This window comes from Mustela nigripes, chromosome 4, assembly GCF_022355385.1.
Source record: "Mustela nigripes isolate SB6536 chromosome 4, MUSNIG.SB6536, whole genome shotgun sequence".
Taxonomy (NCBI): domain Eukaryota; kingdom Metazoa; phylum Chordata; class Mammalia; order Carnivora; family Mustelidae; genus Mustela; species Mustela nigripes.
In genome coordinates, this window is record NC_081560.1 from 15751456 (window position 1) to 15770432 (window position 18977).

General features: G+C 39.3%; 1 protein-coding gene across 3 annotated transcripts in view; it reads left to right on the forward strand.

The window, feature by feature from the left end:
* Window positions 1-18977, forward strand: part of DGKI (diacylglycerol kinase iota) — a 433300-nt gene that overhangs the window by 318715 nt on the left and 95608 nt on the right. For all 3 annotated transcript variants that reach the window (XM_059396338.1, XM_059396340.1, XM_059396341.1), the window contains exon 22: window positions 18131-18210. In XM_059396338.1, coding sequence (XP_059252321.1) covers window positions 18131-18210 — 80 coding nt within the window. The remainder of the gene's footprint in view (window positions 1-18130; window positions 18211-18977) is intronic.

Sequence of the window (18977 nt, forward strand, 5' to 3'; positions counted from 1 at the left end):
ACCTGCTCCCAACTCCCAACTCACCTTCTCACTTTCAGAAACAGTGCTGAAAACACTGATAAATACCACAGGAAGGTTAGGGGAAGAGGATGTAATTCACCACTTAATTGACATGTATTCTGTCTATTGTGAAAGAGACGACTCTGCTGGCGGGATATTTAAACCTGTGAGATGTGTAAACCCTGAATGCCCATATTTGGTGATCTGGCCAGTTACCTGCACACTGCTCTCTTCAGTCCAATGTGCATCACCTGGTTTCAGCACTGATTTTTTTTTTTTTTCCAACTTATTTTAGGAGCACCTGGGTAGCTCAGCCAGTTAAGTGAATGGCTGTTGGTTTCAACTCAGGTCGTGATCTCAGGGTCATGCCTGCGTCGGGCTCCACGCTCTGTGAAGAATCTGTTTCTCTCCCTCTCCCCTTCCCCCTCCTTGTGAGTGCTCTTTTTCTCTCTCTCAAATAAATAAGTAAATTGAGAGGTACCTGGGTGGCTCAGTCGGTTTACCATCCTACTCCCGGCTTCAGCTGAGGTCATGATCTCACCGTCATGGGATCGAGCCCTGCTGGGGCTCCACACACTCACAGAGTCCACTTCAGATCTTTTTTCCCACCTCCACCGCTTCTCCTCCTGTTCATACCCTCTTTCTCTCTCAAATAAAAAGTAAATAAAATCCTTAATAATAATATATGTACATCTTTTTTGTTTTTAAGATTTTATTTATTTATTCGACAGAGAGAGATCACAAGTAGGCAGAGAGAGAGAGAGGAGGAAGCAGGCTTTCTGCCAAGGAGAGAGCTCGATGCGGGGCTCGATCCCAGGACCCTAGGATCATGACCCAAGCCGAAGGCAGAGGCTTTAACCCTCTGAGCCACCCAGGTGCCCCTATGTACATCTTTTTAAAAAACCCTTATTTACTGAATAATTTAGATTTCTAGAAAAGTTACAGAGCTACTGCTGGAATTTCCTATATGCCCTTCACCCAGTTTTCCCTGTTGTTGAACATTTTATATTCCCATGCTACCTTTGTCAAAGAAACTGATAGTGCTTATTACTATTAACTAAACTCTGGACTTTCTATCCCAGAGTCTAATCCAAGACATCACATGGCACAGGGTTGGCATGTCTTCCCTGTCTCGTCTGGTCTGTGGCACTTTCTGACACTTTCTTCTTTTTTTTTTTTTTTTCTCCCATGACCTTAATGATCTTAAATATTGTGGCAGAAGAATATCCCCCAATCTGCCCTTGTCTATTGTTCAACTCATAACGGAGTTACAGATTCTTAGGGAGAAAAAAAAAAAGAAGAAGATGGCAGAGGTGAAGTCTCCTTTTTGTCCCATTATATCAGGGGTTACATGATATCCACATGACATCCGTGAGGAGAGTAACCTGATCACTTGGTTACGGTTGTATTTGCTAGATTTCTCCACTGTAAAGTTACTAAATTTTTTTCCTTTCTCGATGCTGTTGTTTGTGAGTCACTAGGTTTAGCCCATCTTCAAATAGGGGGGCGGTAGTTTCCTGGGGTTTTTGTTGTTTCTGATTTCCATATTTGACCTCAGGTAAATTTAATTTAACATGTAAGTCAAGGTGGGGCCATTCACTCAGATGCATCCATGCTTTCAAAAACTATATATTGGCAATGATTATATGCTAGATACCACGTTAGATGGTAAACATTGGAAAATGAAATTGGGTCATGTAACATGACAATATCATTTATTCAGTATGCAATAAATGAGTGCTTACTGTTAGCAAACAGTGGGGGGTGGGGAACAGAAATAGTCCCTGATTCACTAGAGCTTTTCTCTCATGTGATGAGAATTCCAATAGGGCTATGGAAACACTAGGTACATATTTTCCTAGCAAACATTGCTTAAATGACTAAAGAAGAGGATTGGAACTACATAAGCAAGAATGAGAAAAGCCAATCTAAGTACTAATTAGTTGTATGACCTTGGGCAATACATTTATCCTCTTCAGGCTTCCGTTGCCTTATCTGCTCTGTGCAGTGGTTAAACTAGGTGTTTCTTCAGAGCTGCTATATTATAATAAATGTTTAGTCTTATAGAAATTATCTAGGGTTCAACATTTTTCCTCCTGAAATATTTCTTTAGTGAAGTTTTTTAAAGCACAGTCATCCCTCATAATGAGTGTGAACATTAGAAAATTGTGTAAGTGCATTTTGCTTCATGAATTTGCTATAAATACTGATTTTTTTTTCTGTTGATTGCTTCATCTAAAATTGAATCTTTCCCCCCTCATTTAATAAGTTGATAACTGGGTCGTTTGGTAAAGATTAAGCCTCCATTTGTTGGAGGGATGTGTTCCATTTTGAAATCTGTCTGAGGAGTTAAATGATGTTGGTCTGTTCTCTGAAGGGCACTGTCTACCCCTTTGGGAGGGTGTTTGTCTTTTCCTCTTTTTCACGAGTTGACATTTACCCAGAGTTTTGTGTTTCATTTCTTTTGCTATTCTTCCCTAACTTTTGTCTAGATCGTATATTTTTTAGTTAAAATGTAATAATAAGTAAAAATAATAGCTAACTCCTATTGCACCATTACTGTGAGCAAGGAAACATCTTAATATTTCTACTCCTATCATATAATTTAATTCTCCCAAAACCTCTGTGGTTTTGACCTGAGCAACTTGGTAAATAGAGGTGGGGGAGATGTAGAGGACCCACAGCAACCAGGAAGCAGCACACAGTGAGCTAGGAAAAAAACAGAGCTTGTTGATTGTAAGCCAAGAGAAGAAAAATGTTCTGTGTGAGAACAGTGAGAACTCTACCAAATGCCCCAGAGTGGGAGCGACGGAGTAAGGATTGCATGCTAAGAACTAGTCAACAGATCTGGGCAGAAGGTGGTTATTAGTTTCCGCCCAAGAAGTTGAAGAGTAAGGGGGACTGGGTGGCTCAGTGGATTAAGCCACTGCCTTCGGCTCAGGTCATGATCCCAGGGTCCTGGGATCCAGTCCCGCATTGGGCTCTCTGCTCAGCAGGGAGCCTGTTTCCTCCTCTCTCTCTACCTGCCTCTCTGCCTACTTGTCATCTCTCTCTGTCAAATAAATAAATAAAAAATCTTAAAAAAAAAAAAAAGAAGAAGAAGTTGAAGAGTAAAAAGGTGAAGGTGAATAGAATGGGCACATGTACACATGGGAGTGAAGGAAGCCAGTCTGCATAGGTTGCTGTTTTTAGATGTTTAGCTCTAAAGGGGAAGAGAGAACAGAGTGGTGGCTGCAAGTTGGGCATGAAATCCAGGGAGGATTTTTTTGCTACTTTGTAAGATAGTACAGCTGTCTCTCCTGATGGGACCCATTTCCTAGAGAAAGAGAACTCAATTCAGAAGAGAGGCTGCAGGGACCATGCCTTTGAAGGAGCAGAGATGGAATCCAGTGCCCAGTGGAGCAGTGGGGACAGGCTCTGCAGAGTACAGAGCCGGAAAGGCAGAGGCAGCTGAGTTGGGGATTTGGATTGAGGTTGTAGAGGACCCACAGCAACCAAGAAGCAGCACACGTGAACTAGGAAAAAAAACAGAGCTTTTTGATTGTAAGCCAAGAGAAGAAAAGGAGAAGCAGAAGTTCTGTTCTGATCACTTTTATTTTCTCAGTGAAATAAGCAAGCCCTTATTAGTAAAGATAATTGAACCAAATAGAACCAAGTACAGAAATGTGTGCCAATCTGAAAATAACCTCTTTGCAGATTGACTCAGAACAACAATTTTATGTGCTCCCAACACGAGTAAAAGCTGTAGACTTTTCATAGTTCCTAGCTCACAGTAGGGTCAGGAGGGTATCAATGTTCAGGAAGAGCAGAGAAAGTTGGAAATAATCAATCTGAAGAGGAACACATCAGTGGCCCAGGCCGGATTGCTGAACAGCATTTTAGATATGGATCATTTAATTCATTGGCTTTTCATGAGTGTGTAGAGCCTGATCTGTCACTTCCTAAGGGTCTTGACTTATGAATGAGTGCACTTTCTTCCATTCCAGCTTCAAAGATTCAGATGCCAGGAGAGTACTGGGCTGGGAGTGGATGATCTTATTTTTAACATAAATCCCTTTGCAACCCAATTCTGTGTATGATCCGAAGCCTTGCTTTGTTTACAAGAAAATGCATGCTTCCAGAGCTTTGGTGAATTAGATGCTGATGACAGGAGGTCTCAGAAAGGAAGTCTTTCATTGTTGAAACTGAGCTTTTGGTAATGAGAACCTCCCATTGTAGGTCTATCCCCAAGTCTCTGACCAGAGGAATATTTTTCACTTTCATTAGTTAACTCTGGGCACACACACAAAATAATGACCAGTTCTTACTGTCCATACGCCAACCTAGTTTGTTTTGTTGGTACCTTCCCAGGTTGACAACTCTAGAACATCAACTTAGATGGCAGTTAAGTTTCTCTCTAAAGACTTCTATCCAGGGGTCTTGTATAAAATTGTTGCATATTTATGCATCATGTTAATGTGTGAGTGGTGTGGGGTCAGCCACTGTGTTTGTGACATCATAGTTCATAATAAAACACCTAGTGTTCACACACTACTTCATGCTTTAACAGAGGATGTTCATATACACTAATCTGCATGTGTTATAGCAGGGACACTTAGAAGATGGCCTCCCATGGGGTCACATAGCTATGACAGGGTTTTAATAAGAACTGCATTTCTCTTCTAATCCAGTACACTTTCCTAATACACAGCTCTACTTCTTTATAAAGTCATAGCTGCGACCTTGTAGAAATGTGTGTTAAAGAAAGAATTTGGGATCATAGTTTTTGTTATTGGTTGGGTTTCCTCAGAAATAGAATCTGAGGCTCTTGAGTCTTCTATGTAGGAGGTTTGTTGGGGACTCTCCAAGAAGGAACAACAATTGTGAAGACGGAGGAAAGTAGCATCGACACAGGGCAGAGGAAGATGTCAAGCTGTAATACAGTTGCAAGAGAGGCCTCCCACGGGGACATTTGGATCTGGAATGGCCATTAGGGTTGTCCCAGTGGAAGTAAGGATTGTCAGAGGCAAGTCAGGATGTCCCCTGAGAGGAAGCAAACCCTGAGTGGGATAGTGTCCTTCCAGGAGAGGGACTCAGCTGTGAGCACTTAGTAGAGCCCACAGTCCAGCAGCTGAGGGAATGAGTGCCTCAGTCCCATCATGGGCTTAGATGGGGCACTTCGGCTCTGGAAGCCTCATCTTGTTTACAGTAACTGAGCACCTGAGTTTTGAACTAAGGCGGGGAAAGAACCACCCACACACCAAAAATCCTTAAGTCCTTTAATTCACTTCTTCATTAACAATTCTTTACTGAGTACCTACAATGTACCAAGCACTGTTCTAGGTACTAAGGATTAGACTCATATGACCACTAGCCTCCAAATTTTCATTTGCATTTTTTTGACCTGACTTCCCTACTATTCCAAATTCAGGGAATTGGAATATCAACTATCTTCTTTAGATGTGTCAGAATTAGCTAAAAGAAATTCAAAATGTTAATGATGACCTTTTCTTAAAAGTTCTTTTTGACATGAAGTATCATTAAGCCAAATATTCTTCACTTGGAATTTGAGTGATTAAAATTGGAAACATAAACGCAAGGCAATCTAAATTTCAGGCTATTTCTAGCCCGATGTTGTAGTCAGAGATAACTCCACAGTTTGATCTTCAACAAGGTGGACATTTCTTCTGTGTATTCTTCCAATTTATTAGTAAAGATAATTGAGCCAAATAGAACCAAGTACAGAAATGTGTGCCAATCTGAAAATAACCTCTTTGCAGATTGACTCAGAACAACAATTTTATGTGCTCCCAACACAAGTAAAAGCTGTAGACTTTTCATAGTTCCTACTGGGTAAAGCATCTTTTCTTCATACTTAGTGGGTTTCCTGAATCACTGATCCATGGCATTCTCCTGGAGTCATAGATAAACGGAATTAGAGTCCCCTGGGCTGTCAGATAATAAGGGTGTGTTTGCTTAAATCTGCCCTGCTTCTCTTCTCTGTGTGGCAGCTGTCCACATGTAATTTGTTTACTCTTTTTGCTTCCAGAAAGAGATTGAGGCCTCTTCAGAAGATTTTTAGGAAATATTTCTGTCATTAATTTTCCACCTATATCCATTGAACTCAGAAATTCAGAGCCATATGACTGTGTCCTCTGTATCTAACTGTTGATGACCTTGCCCATCGTGGAACAGTGCATAGATATAGTGTGATGTTGAAATTGTGGAAAGTCTTTGAGCTAGGGTCTCTAACCATCATTTTGAGTATGTAAGTTTTAGGTACAGTTAGGAATCTTTGCTTTTGGGCCCTTAATGTTTTCTCTGACTTTCATATCTATTTGGCTGGCTAGGCCATGCAGCCAACATTCCAATGTCATAACCAAGTATTTGTCATCTCCTAATTACTAGAGTGCTGGCTCTAGTAAATTATCACTGGCTGTTCTTCTCTGTATGTAGGAATTTTGCAAATACTACCTTACTGATAAATGCACCTGGGAAATAGTTTTCCAGTGCCCATTGTCAAGCACATTCTAGAACCTCACCATTAAAAGCTGCTATTACGTTTTACCCTGGGAATAAATCCCAAGGAATTTTATAACACATTTTGTTTTACAAGAATTTCATTGAATGGGACATTAGGAACATTCATTGAAATGGAGTTCTCTCCATCAAAAGTAGAAATTTACATCACTATTGGTAAACTTTCATATTAAGTTGGAAGATTATGACATTTCATAAAACTGTTTCATCTAGACCTTTGGTGTCTATAATTATAAGAGTATTGGGCCTTTGCCCATAATTTCCCATAGATTATTACTGGTAATACATGAATTAAATTCATCAGAGGTACGGAAAAAAAGAAAAAAAAAAAAAACTTGTGCAATTTTAAACATACTAGCCATGCCTGGGATGCATTCTCCATCGGACTCTTTTTATTTTTGTTCAGAAGACTTGTTTTAACATCTTTTTTTTTTCTAGATTTTCTTTCTCACTTCTGCTTTTCCATTTATTATACCCTTCATGCCAGTGATTGCTAAGAGGAAAAGAAAAGGATCTATTACTGAGTAATTCTTACTTTCCGAGATGCTGTAGTACGGGGTTTGAATGGATGTCTGGGGAGTTAGGACATCCCCTTTCCTCTTCCTTCCTTCCTTCTGCTTTTGGTTCTCCAGGCTTGGGAATTCTTAAGAATTCTGGCTCTAACCACATTCTAACTCCGAAACCCCTTTCAGATAGTTCAGTTCTTATCTACTGCCTTCGATGTATTTGTAAGTGGTCTTTTTCATCCATCATTACAAAGGTCAGTTTCATATTGTTTTCATAACCCATCGGTCCATCTCTTTCTCTCTCAATCTCCCTCCTCCCCAGCTCAGCAGGCCACAGTCCAGTGTGGCATTTGGCAGGTCACAAGGAAGTTATAGCTGTCTTGGCTACTCTAAACAACTTTGAGTAGTCCTTGTTTCTTTTCCTTCTCACTATCCAGTTTTTCATGGAGTTGATTCCTTAACTTTAGTCTCTCCTTTCTTACCTTTGCTGCCACTCCTCTCTTCTGGGCTTCAGCATTGTTCCTCTCTGTTGCTGCTGAAACTCTTCCTAACTCACCTTCCAGCCACTCACCTTGTCTTCCACATCTCCTCCCAAAATTCTTCTAAAATATCAAAGAAAAAATTGCAAGTGGACAAATGAAACAGGCTAGGAAGGACTTATTCAAGACTTTTGCAATAAGGAAGAGAAAGTGAACTCAACCCTGCTGTGACAAAAGGAAGGAGAAGTTTTTTTTAAGATTTTACTTATTTATTAGACAGAGAGAGAGAGAGATCACAAGTAGGCAGAGAGGCAGGCAGAGAGAGAGGGGGAAGCAGGCTCCCCACCAAGCAGAGAGCCTACTGCGGGGCTCGATCCCAGGACCTGAGCTGAAGGCAGAGGCTTCAGCCACTGAGCCACGTAGGCACCGCAAGGAAGGAGAATTTTTTTTTTTCTTGCCAATATTGAATACCTTCAATCTTTTTTTTTTTAATTTAATTTCTTTTCAATGTAACAGATTTCATGTTTATGCATTACACCCAGTGCTCAATGCAATACATGCCCTCCATAATACCCACCACCAGGCTCCCCAACCTCCCACCCCCCTCTTCTTCAAAATCCTGAGATTGTTTTTCAGAGTCCATAGTCTCTCATGGTTCATCTCCCCCTCCAATTTCCCTCAACTCCCTTCTCTCCATCTCCCCATGTCCTCCATGTTATTTTTTATGCTCCACAAATAAGTGAAACCATATGATAATTGACTCTCTTTGCTTGACTTATTTCACTCAGCATAATCTCTTCCAGTCCTGTCCATGTTGATAGAAAAATTGGGTATTCATCCTTTCTGATGGAGGCATAATACTCCATAGTGTATATGGACCACATCTTCCTTATCCATTCATCTGTTGAAGGGCATCTTGGTTCTTTCCATAGTTTGGCAACCATGGCCATTGCTGCTTTGGACATTGGGATACAGATGGCCCTTCTTTTCACTACATCTGTATCTTTGGGGTAAATACCCAGTAGTGCAATTGCAGGGTCACAGGGAAGCTCTATTTTTAATTTCTTAAGGAATCTCCACACTGTTCTCCAAATTTGCTGCACCAACTTGCATTCCCACCAACAGTGTAAGAGGGTTCCCCTTTCTCCACATCCTCTCCAACACATGTAGTTTCCTGCCTTGCTAATTTTGGCCATTCTAACTGGTATAAGGTGGTATTTCATTGTGGTTTTAATTTTAATCTCCCTGATGGAAAGTGAAAATGAACTTTTGGGACTTCATCAAGATCAAAAGCTTCTGCACAGCAAAGGAAACAGTCAACAAAACAAAGAGGCAACCCACGGAATGGGAGAAGATATTTGCAAATGACAGTAAAGACAAAAGGCTGATATCCAGGATCTATAAAGAACTTCTCAAACTCAACACACACAAAACATAATCATGTCAAAAAATGGCAGAAGACCTGAACAGACACTTCTCTAATGAAGACATACAAATGGCTATCAGACACAGGAAGGAGAAATTTTAAGCACTGGGGTGAGCGAGTAAAATAGTAGTGGAGGACATTAGCAATAGGTTAGTCACTGTGATTAGGTTATTCATGTTTGTTAATTGTTACTTATTAGCAGCAATGAGTTAGGCTCCTACCCACCTGGGGATATTCAAAGATCAGGACACAATCTTCCTTGAAGGGTCCATTTCAGAGAGATGCCTCCCAGGTCTTTGAGAAAGACAATCTAGGGTTACAAAAGTGACTGAGATTCTGGGAAAAGATTGGCATCTTAAAAGGACAGAGAAAAATGTACAATTGAAAGTCTTCTAAGTAGGAACTGGGAGGTCAGACACTGTCTCAGGCATAGTCAAGCTGAGGGGAACATGAAGACATTCTAAGTGAATGTAAATGTGAAACCTTTATCATCTGTTGGAAACCCTAGACTATCTGCCCATCCTTTTGAGAATAAAGTCTCAACTCCTTAGTATAAAAAATAATGCAAGCCTCTAGTCTTGATCTTGCTCCCTTATACTCTGTACCCACCTATTTTCCTAAGTCCTGAATATGTGCTGCTTTTCGTACCTTGGTTTCTTAGAATCTAAGGATGGTGTAAGACTAAGAGAATTTCCTGTGCCTGCCAAACTCCTGTCTCTGTTGCCAGACTCCCTTATTGTCTTCATTTGGGATAACTCCTCTTGAAGTGTGTCCTGACCTAGGAGGTGTGCAATTTCTGTGTGTCCTAAGCGTATTAGGTTCTTCTCTGTCAGAATTCCAATCACAAGGCATACACATGGAATAGAATCAAGAGATTATCTTTATGTCTCTCTTTTCCTGGTCTGTAACACCTTGAGGGCAGGTACTGGGTCTTACTGAGTGTTGTGCCCTCATCTTCTAGCACTACAGTTGTCTCTGGCACAAGAAAATGCTTAAAACTTGTGTGCTGGATAATTAAGTGGATCATATGTAGACCTGACAGGTATTTTTGTACAATTACACACACACACACACACACACACACACACACGCAGTTAAGTGAAAGTGAATACCAGGAGTTATTTTTTGCTATTATAAATGACAAAGCATTTAAGAGGATACTTTTTAAAAAAGTGAGTTGGATGTCCCTTGGGTTGCCTTCTCAGTTTCCTACTAGGATAAGAAGAAGAATTCAATCTGTGGTTTGAAACCCGGATTTGTAGGGAAATTGCTACTTTCTGGAAAGCGCACCCCCAAAATATATCCTCATACAGAATGCAGTGAAGACTACCTAATTGACTTTTATCTTGTGGGTGACATTTTGAACTAACTATGGTAAGGTTTAGCTCAAGCTATGGAGTACAAACTCTAGGATCACTTTTAATCACAGGAGCCAGGGCTCATGAAAACCTTTACAGACTCCAGCTATGGCATGGTATAATATAAAGTTCTTGGGATTTTGTGTATCCTTTTGAATGCTAATATGCTTATTAATTTCTTGTGTTGGTTCCACTGAGCTGTGGCAGTTAATGATGACAAGTTGTTGTAAAATGGACCTGTGTCACATGGTGGGGGGGGGGGGAATGGGATTGAAACATTGCCAACTCATTCTCTTTAATTACTGTCAGCCATCAAATTAGAACTTTAGTTCCCTGATAACTCTGACACATTGAAAACTAATGAGGACTATGGGAAGATTCCACTCGCCCCCTCCCACCCTTAGTCCTTCCTTAGGACTTTCCTTCCTTTCTCTAGTCCCCTGCCTCCCCTCCCTGATTTTTACTTCTAGTCGTTCTTCCCCTCATCTTAAGACTTCTTTACTAGTGTAAAACTATGTCCAAGAAGGTAGGCAACATTTGTTTTCCTATATGTAAGCAAATTCTTAGATGTTAACAAAGTATCTCTCTATGGGAAACTCAGAGCCTGTTTTTTTCTTTTTTTTTTTTTTCTTTTCTTTTTTTCTTAATTAGTAGACTTTATTTTTTAGAGCAGTTTAGGTTTACAGAAAGTTTAAGTGGAAAATACACAGAGTCCCATGTATCCCCTCAACACATCTCCCCACCCCCGCACACATAGTTTCCCTTATTATTAACATCTTGCTTTAGTATGATACATATGTTAACAGTTGATGAGCATAAACATTAATGCATTGTTATTAACTGAAGTCCACATTTCTACATTAGGATTCATGCTCATGTTCTACAGTTTTATGGGTTTTCACAGATGTGTGACACATACCCACTATGACAGTATCATTCAGAGTAGTTTTGCTGCACTAAGTACCCCCTGGGCCGTACCTATTCATCCATCCCTTTCCTGTAACCCTTAGCAACCATGACTTTTTTACTCTCCATAGTTTTGCCTTTTCCAGAACACCACGTAGTTGGAATCATGCAGCATGTGACCTTTTCAGGCTAGTTTCTTTCATTTTGCAGTATGCATTTAAGCTTCCTCCATTATCTTTTGTGGCTAAAAAACTTAATTCTCTTTGTTGCCTAATAATGTCCCATTGTACAACGATAAATTTGTGTATTCATTCACCTATAGAAAGACATCTTGGTTGTTTACAAGTTTTGGCAATTATGAATAAAGCCAATTATGAATATTCATGTGCAAAGTTTTGTAGGGGCATACTTTTTGGTTCATTTGGGTAAATACCAAGGAGTACTTCTGCTGGTAAGAATTTGTTTAGTTTTGTTAAAGCTGAAAACCCATCTTCCAAAGTGGCTGTACCATGTTGCATTCCCATCAGCAATGAATGAAAGTTCCTGTTGCTCTCCCTTCTCACCAGCATTTGATGATGTCAGGTTTTTTTGGTTTTTTTTGTTTTGTTTTTTTCCCCAATTTTAGCTATTCTAATAGATATATATGGTATCTTGGTGTTTTAATTTGCACTTTCCTAATGACATATGATGTTGAGCACCCTTTTCATGGGCTTATTTACCATCTATGTGTTTTCTTTGGTGAGATACCTCCTGATCTTTTGCCTACTTTTGAATTGACTATTACTGTTGAGTTTTAAGAGTTCTTTGCATATTTTGAATACCAGTCTGGTCTTTTTATTTCCTTAGCAGTATCTTTGACAGAGCAGAAGTTTTAATTTAGTGAAGTCCAACTTACTGCTCTTCGCTTTCATGAGTCACACTTTTGGTGTTTTTTCTCAAATGTCATTGCCAAACACAAGTTTGCCTAGCTTTTCACCTGTGTTATTTTCCAGGGAACGGTTTCTTTTTCAGCTTCTTGGTTTCTCAAGACTGAGTATAAGTTGATACAAAGAGAGTGAGTATTGGACATAAAACGTATTGATTATGTCAGTAAATCTAAGATTGATCCTTAAGGAAATGTCAACTTTTAAAAAGGGTATCTCTGAGTAGTGTCAACATAGAATAAATTCATTCTAAGATTATCTATATTTTTGATGATTTACAATATTGTTTAAAATACTTGGCTATTTTTTGAATTTTAAACTCTGATTTATTCTTTTCAGGAAGTGACATTGTTTTTATTTAACTTCAAGACTCTGAAATTCTGACATTTCTACGTATATATTTAAAGCTAAAAACCCAGTCTTTGCAAATCCTTGCAGTTTTTGAGAAGCTTTTCTTGGAGGTCACACACCTTCTTTTAATGATCCCATTGGAGATAGTTTTATCTGTGCTTTGAATAGGTTAGCAGCCCCATTCAGCTGCAATTCTGTTCTAACAGGAATTACACTGTAATAGAGATAGAGACAGACTGGCCGACTTACACCTCCTCATGTAAGGAAAGAATGATAATTTCACTTGTCAAGGAAGGCTTTTAGGACAGCTGAAAAGAGTCTCTGCATTGATGTCTGGCTTCTACTTCCCTGAGAATGCACATGAGCCTGTTTTAAGAGGATTTAGGGGGCCAGGTAGTGACTGGATTCTGAGAAGCATTTGTCAGAAATTCAGTTAGAGGGATTGAACACTTCTCTGAATGTTTCTGCTTCACCATAACCTAACTTTTGCTCTCAAAAACAGGTGAAAGCTTGGGGCGCCTGCTTGGCTCAGTGGGTTAAAGCCTCTGCCTTCGGCTCAGGTCATGATCCCAGGATTCTAGGATCAAACCCTGCATCGGGCTCTCTGCTCATCGGAAAGCCTGCTTCCCCTTCTCTCTCTGCCTGCTTCTCTGCCTACTTGTGATCTCTCTCTCTGTCAAATAAATAAATAAAATATTAAAAAAAAAAACAGGTGAAAGCAGAGGACAGTTTGGGTAATATAATGTGATATATATAAGAAATGGGTTCAGACTCACCTGGGCTGTATCCTTGGGTTGAAAAATAACTCCAAGGGTCATGAAAATTGTAATGATGACAGCTGCCCCCGTAGCGGTCTCTTGAGTCACAGTGCCGCTGTATACACTGTTTGGCAACCCACTGCATCTGTCATCCTAGGCTTGTCTAGCCCCACCTCGGAAGTCTCCTTTGCTCCTCTTCTTTGTTGCATTCCCCATATGTTGCACTGTATGTATTTGTCATGCTGGTTGCAAACTCAACTTTTGTTCGGGGAAAGACTACAGTAGCTTCTTGACAGGGTGTATCCTTTATTCAATCCTTGGAATCATTTGAGAGCTTAGATTATGTATAAGTCTTAGAATGCTGAAGGCCTTGTTTAATTTCCTACCTGACTCTATAGTTGCCTGTATGGTTTAAAACCATCTAATCCCTGGGGGTGCCTGGGTGGCTCAGTGGGTTAAAACTTCTGGATCTCATGGTCCTGGGATCGAGCCCCACATCTAGCTCTCTGCTCAGCAAGGAACCTGCTTCCCCCTCTCTCTCTGCCTGCCTCTCTACCTACTTATGATCTCTGTCAAATAAATAAATAAAATTAAAAAAAAAAATCTAATCCCTGGTCCTTTGTATGTCATCCAGTTACTCTCTGGAAATTCATGGATGCTTCTTTGTCCCCAGTATTCTTAAATTTTAATATAAAATGCCTTCCTCTTGTTACTGTGCTGGGCACCTACCTGTCAGGCCATTTCAGTTTGAAGCTAATGTTCTTTAGTTGTTTGGGTTTTTTTTTAAGATTTTATTTATTTATTTGACAGACAGAAATCATAAGTAGGCAGAGAGGCAGGCAGAGAGAGAGAGGGGGGAAGTAGGATCCCCGCAGAGCAGAGAGCCCAATGTGGGGTTCGGTCCTAGGACTCTGGGATCATGACCTGAGCCAAAGGCAGAGGCTTTAACCCACTAAGCCACTCAGGCATCCCATAATGTTCTTCAGTTCTAAGAAATAGTTTTTATTTTATTTCTGATAATTTCTCCTTTCTCTCTTCTCTGGTTTTTGGAACTCCTATTATTTGAATGTTGGACCACTTAGCCCAGCCTTATTTTTCTTAATGTTTCTCTTGCATTTTGTGCCTCATTTTATTTTTGTTCTACTTCTATTTTTTTGTTCTACTTTTTTTCTCTACTTCATCTTCTATTCTTTCCATTAAACTCTATTTATCCTGTCAATTTTTTGTTATTTTCAAGAATTTTTTTGTGCTCTGAATGGTGTTCCTTCTCCTTTTGCTTCCTCATATTCTTTATCTTCTTTTATATAATCTGTTTATATTTCATGGATGGAATATTTTCTTTCAACTCTCTAAGAATTCCCTGGAGAGGAGGCTTCAGATCTCTTTCCAAAAAGGTAAGGTTCTGGCTGCCAACCATTGGAGAGCCCAGTGAGGGAAGAAATCTGAGGATTTCTGCATTCTTCAGATGGTCAGTTAATCCCCCACTGTCTGTAAAGTATTTGCACCTGCCAGAGTGGTTGGTGAAATCTAGTCATCTACTTTGGCTACCCCCTCCATCCTCGGTTTGTGAGGCACCTCAGACTGCCAATTTGTAAGACTTCTGAGGGTGTTTGTATATAAATCATGTTGGTTTTCATCAATCCCACCCATGGTTTAGGATTAGACTCTATAGGAGCTCTGGGTCACTTACCAATTTTCCACCTGTTTCATCTGTTACTATCTGCTCACTGTTTCTCTTCTTTTTTCTTGGTTTATACCTTTAAAAAAATCCATTTACTGTAATTTAATAGCATTTCTTGTAAGAGAAAATGTGGGTGTTAAATCTGCCATCTTAACTAAGAAACCGGCTTGTTCTTTATTGCTTAGAACTTAAAAATTCTACTTGGTCCTTGCAATAAAAGTTCCATTATGTAGGTTGAGGGTTGGCTATTGCTTACTGGCATCAAGTAAAATCTCTAATGCCAAAATAAGATGATGCTAATGTTCAAGTGATAACTACTTCCATTGTTCCCAGTTAATATGAAGGAAGCCACTGCAGTGGTAGTTAGTTGTCAATTTTGTTAAAGGAAGATGACAATTTTCCACATATTTCTGCTTTCTCCACCATGTCAAGCCCCACAAGAACCTTTCAGAGCACAGTATTTTTATACTATAGTTTTTTTTTCCTCATTGCAGGAAGAGTAGAAGTTTAAGAAAACAGGAATATAATATATGGAACTACCAGCTAATCCTTATAGTATTATGGTGAAATGAAAGATACATGATGAGATATGTTCGTTCTCTAGCTAAAGTTGTTCAAAAGATAGTAAAGGGAGTATAGTTTTTTGGTTATTCGTTTTTAAATAGAGTGTTGCATTTATTCTTCACAAAATTTGAGAAGATACCTATCCTAAATACCATAGTCATCACTATAAGGGCCAGAGAGCTAATGTGAATAATTTGTAAGATTAAAGCAGCAGATTTGAATCCAAGAGAGAATGACTATAAATCCTTTGTAGTGCATGCTACTACTTTCATAGAATAGATTTGACAGCAATTGTCAGTAATCATCATATGAAACTGTGGTAGAGAATGGTTTTTTTAAGCCCAATTAATAGGTAACATCAATCAAAAGCACTCCTTCTCTTAATTGACTTCTTGCAGAGTATTGCAGAGTAGCTGACTTTATACTTACAGTAGGAAATGAATGACAGGTCTTTGAAAGCTTTTTCCTAGCACTACCTTCTTGATTTCAGGTCTGGAATATCTACTCTCTAATTGTATTTTAAAATATCTGCTACCAAGTACATTGAATTTATGACCATATTAACTCCCAGTATAGAAAATAGAAGGTAATCAGAGATGTTGACAGGATTCCTGCATTTCTATAAAATGTGTCTCCTAATTTAAGTAAATAGATAAGTATTGACTAAGTTTCATTTTTCTACACTCTCACATTTGAAATTAAGAGTAAACATCCTTAACTAAGATTCTAACATGGGCTCTCATGTTAGTAAGTTACATTTTATTTCCACAATATTTGACTGACTTTCTAAGCCAAAATTCTAGCTTTTCCCACTCATTCCTTAAGTGTCAGAAATCCTTAATCTTTCTTTACCTAAGTAGGTAACCTTATTTGGACCTATGTGGTGGTCTAGCCAAGGATGATTAGTTTAATCAATACTTTTAGGAATCTCCTCACTGAATTTCCTTTCCATTTTTTAAAGATGCATGATTTCCATACTGATGACTGTTTTGATGTTTCTGGTTATATTCAACAAGAAGAGAAAAGCTGCTTTTCCAGATTATTATTTCCCCTAAACATGTGACACTTGGAAGGCTCTTTACCCTGTTGCTTACTCCCCCCTCCCACTTGCTCCAATCCAACACATGCTCTGTCTCCTGCTCCAAACCGTTGTTTTTATGCCTCCCCTGGAAAGCTGACTTAGCTCTTTCATGCTTGAACACTCTCTAAGCCCTTCTTCCTCTTTTTACAAACTCTTATTGACTATTTACCTCTGCTCTACCAGACATTATGGTTGTGAAGGTAAACAAGTCATTCTTGATGAGAGAGTCCATACTTATGCACATGGTTACATAATTCTACCCAATGATGAATGCTTTCAAGCTTTATGTATGTAGGACTTTGGTTTCCATTGGAGACATCAATATCACACCCTGTTTCTTAAGCTTGCCAATCTTAAGAGGTCATAATGAGGAAGAAGCTATTTCTTTTTCTACAGACTGTCCTTACTTCTCTAACTAAAAGAGACAGTGGGGTTTCATATCTTACAGAGAGCCTAAAAGTACCCTCCAGGCAAGAATTAGCTCCTCTCTCCTACAGTTTTCAAATGACTAAGCTCATACATTTAATGTAGCCTATGCTATACTTATTATTGTGTATAGGTATCTTCTCTACAACCTTGTGGGTTCTTCAAAATTTCTCCATGTGTTTTATATGTATTTTATGCTCTATATTATTAATTTTTAATACATTTTCATTTTCAGACCCATTTATTGATGATGAGACTTTAACAATTCCGTGAATGAAAGATTTAGAAAATCTTTAGTGAATACCAGTGTCCTATCACGTGCTTGCTAAACTGTAATTGGCTAATTCAGAATTTTGAAAGGTATTTTTTTGGTTAAATGATGGATTTTATTATACAACTATACTTTTAAAATTAGAGATAGGCAATACATTTTTTGAAAATTTGGAAAGGAGACACTGTTTCAGGACTCTGATGTAGGGAGTTGTATCCATTAAAGCCGTCGTGGAACATTCACCGCCACCTAAGTAGAAGGTATTTAAGACGCATAGCAACTTTTCCTAACTGTTCCCTAAAGCCCTGCTGCTACTGCATTTCCACTGACCATGTTTAAAGTCAAGAACCTTTTATTTATTTATTTTTAAACATTTCATGCCTGTGTAGTTCTGGTGTTGGCCACGAGGTAACAACAGTGCCTTGAGTAGCTTGAGTCTCTTGAACAGGGAACCACCACAAACGGACAGAAATATTAAACCCCACACATTCATGAGGGAAAGGAGTAAGTGTCCAGAATTTTTAATTCCTCTCTGGCGATACATGGACTATCGCAAATGCAGGCATAAATTGTTAGCTGACGGTAAGCCACCTCCCAGTCCTGCAGCCCACTGTTCTTGTGACATTATACTTCATCCCAGGACCACCAAGACAAAATGAAGGCTGACCAGGTGGCAAGGGACAGCATGGTTCATGCAGGGAAAGTATCCAAAATAAAGAGATTGGGTCCCAGGGGAGGTTTGAGGAGAATTTGGGATATTAAAATGTCCAAAACACTAATAGTATTTATGAGAGACTTTTTTAACCGTAAGAAACAAATATATGCCAATTTAGAAATATCAAATATGTTATTTTAGACTTTTCTCTTTCCTTCCCCCTTAGCTATCCCTCTGGGTATTCTAGTTGTGCGTGGAGACTGTGATTTGGAGACTTGCCGTATGTACATAGACCGCCTACAGGAGGTGAGTTTCTTTAGCCAATTATTTCTTCTCAGTTTTCCATTTTTGTAAACAATTACCAGCCATATATATTTACTTCCGGAATGATGCATCTGGGAAGGAAGTGGAAGTGTCCTCGTCCCTTAAGCACTGACCACATCTTCTCTCTCTCTGTCCCCCATGGCTATTTTCCCTCCCCAGGTGGTTGAAATGGGAAAGGGTATTGCTCTAGTGAGATCCATAACTGTAGCTTGGAACTTCTTGTCTTCTTGCCAGATGACATCCCTGTGTTTTTTGAGCTGTAGAGAATTTCAAAGGGTCCTGATCAATAATGACGGAGAACAGACAGGTTATTTAATGTTTTGTATCTAGCACAGACTCGGGTCAGAGATCACTACATTTTTTTAAAAAAATATCACTTCTACGGGAAAGCAAAACCTTCTGTCCTTCCTGGGAATGTGTGTCAGAACCCAGGATACTCCACTTTGCTCCTCAGTCTGATTTACCACAGAGAAGGACAATGGAAGAGACCTCATAGGTGGCATTCCCACTAATCCGAGCTGCATCAGCGAAGTCAGGAGGCCCAGCGCCGGCATGGTGGTTGTCATTGATTGTTTTTGCCAAACTTTGAGAGGGAGTAGTCACTCTCTTCATTCTACAAATGATGAAAAACATAAATAGCCACCACTTCATCATTTTTTCTTGATGAAAGGTGCAGATTTAAATAATCTTTTTCTGGATGTGGTCTAGACATTTGTATTTTTTTAAGCTATTGGGTAATTCTGATAGAC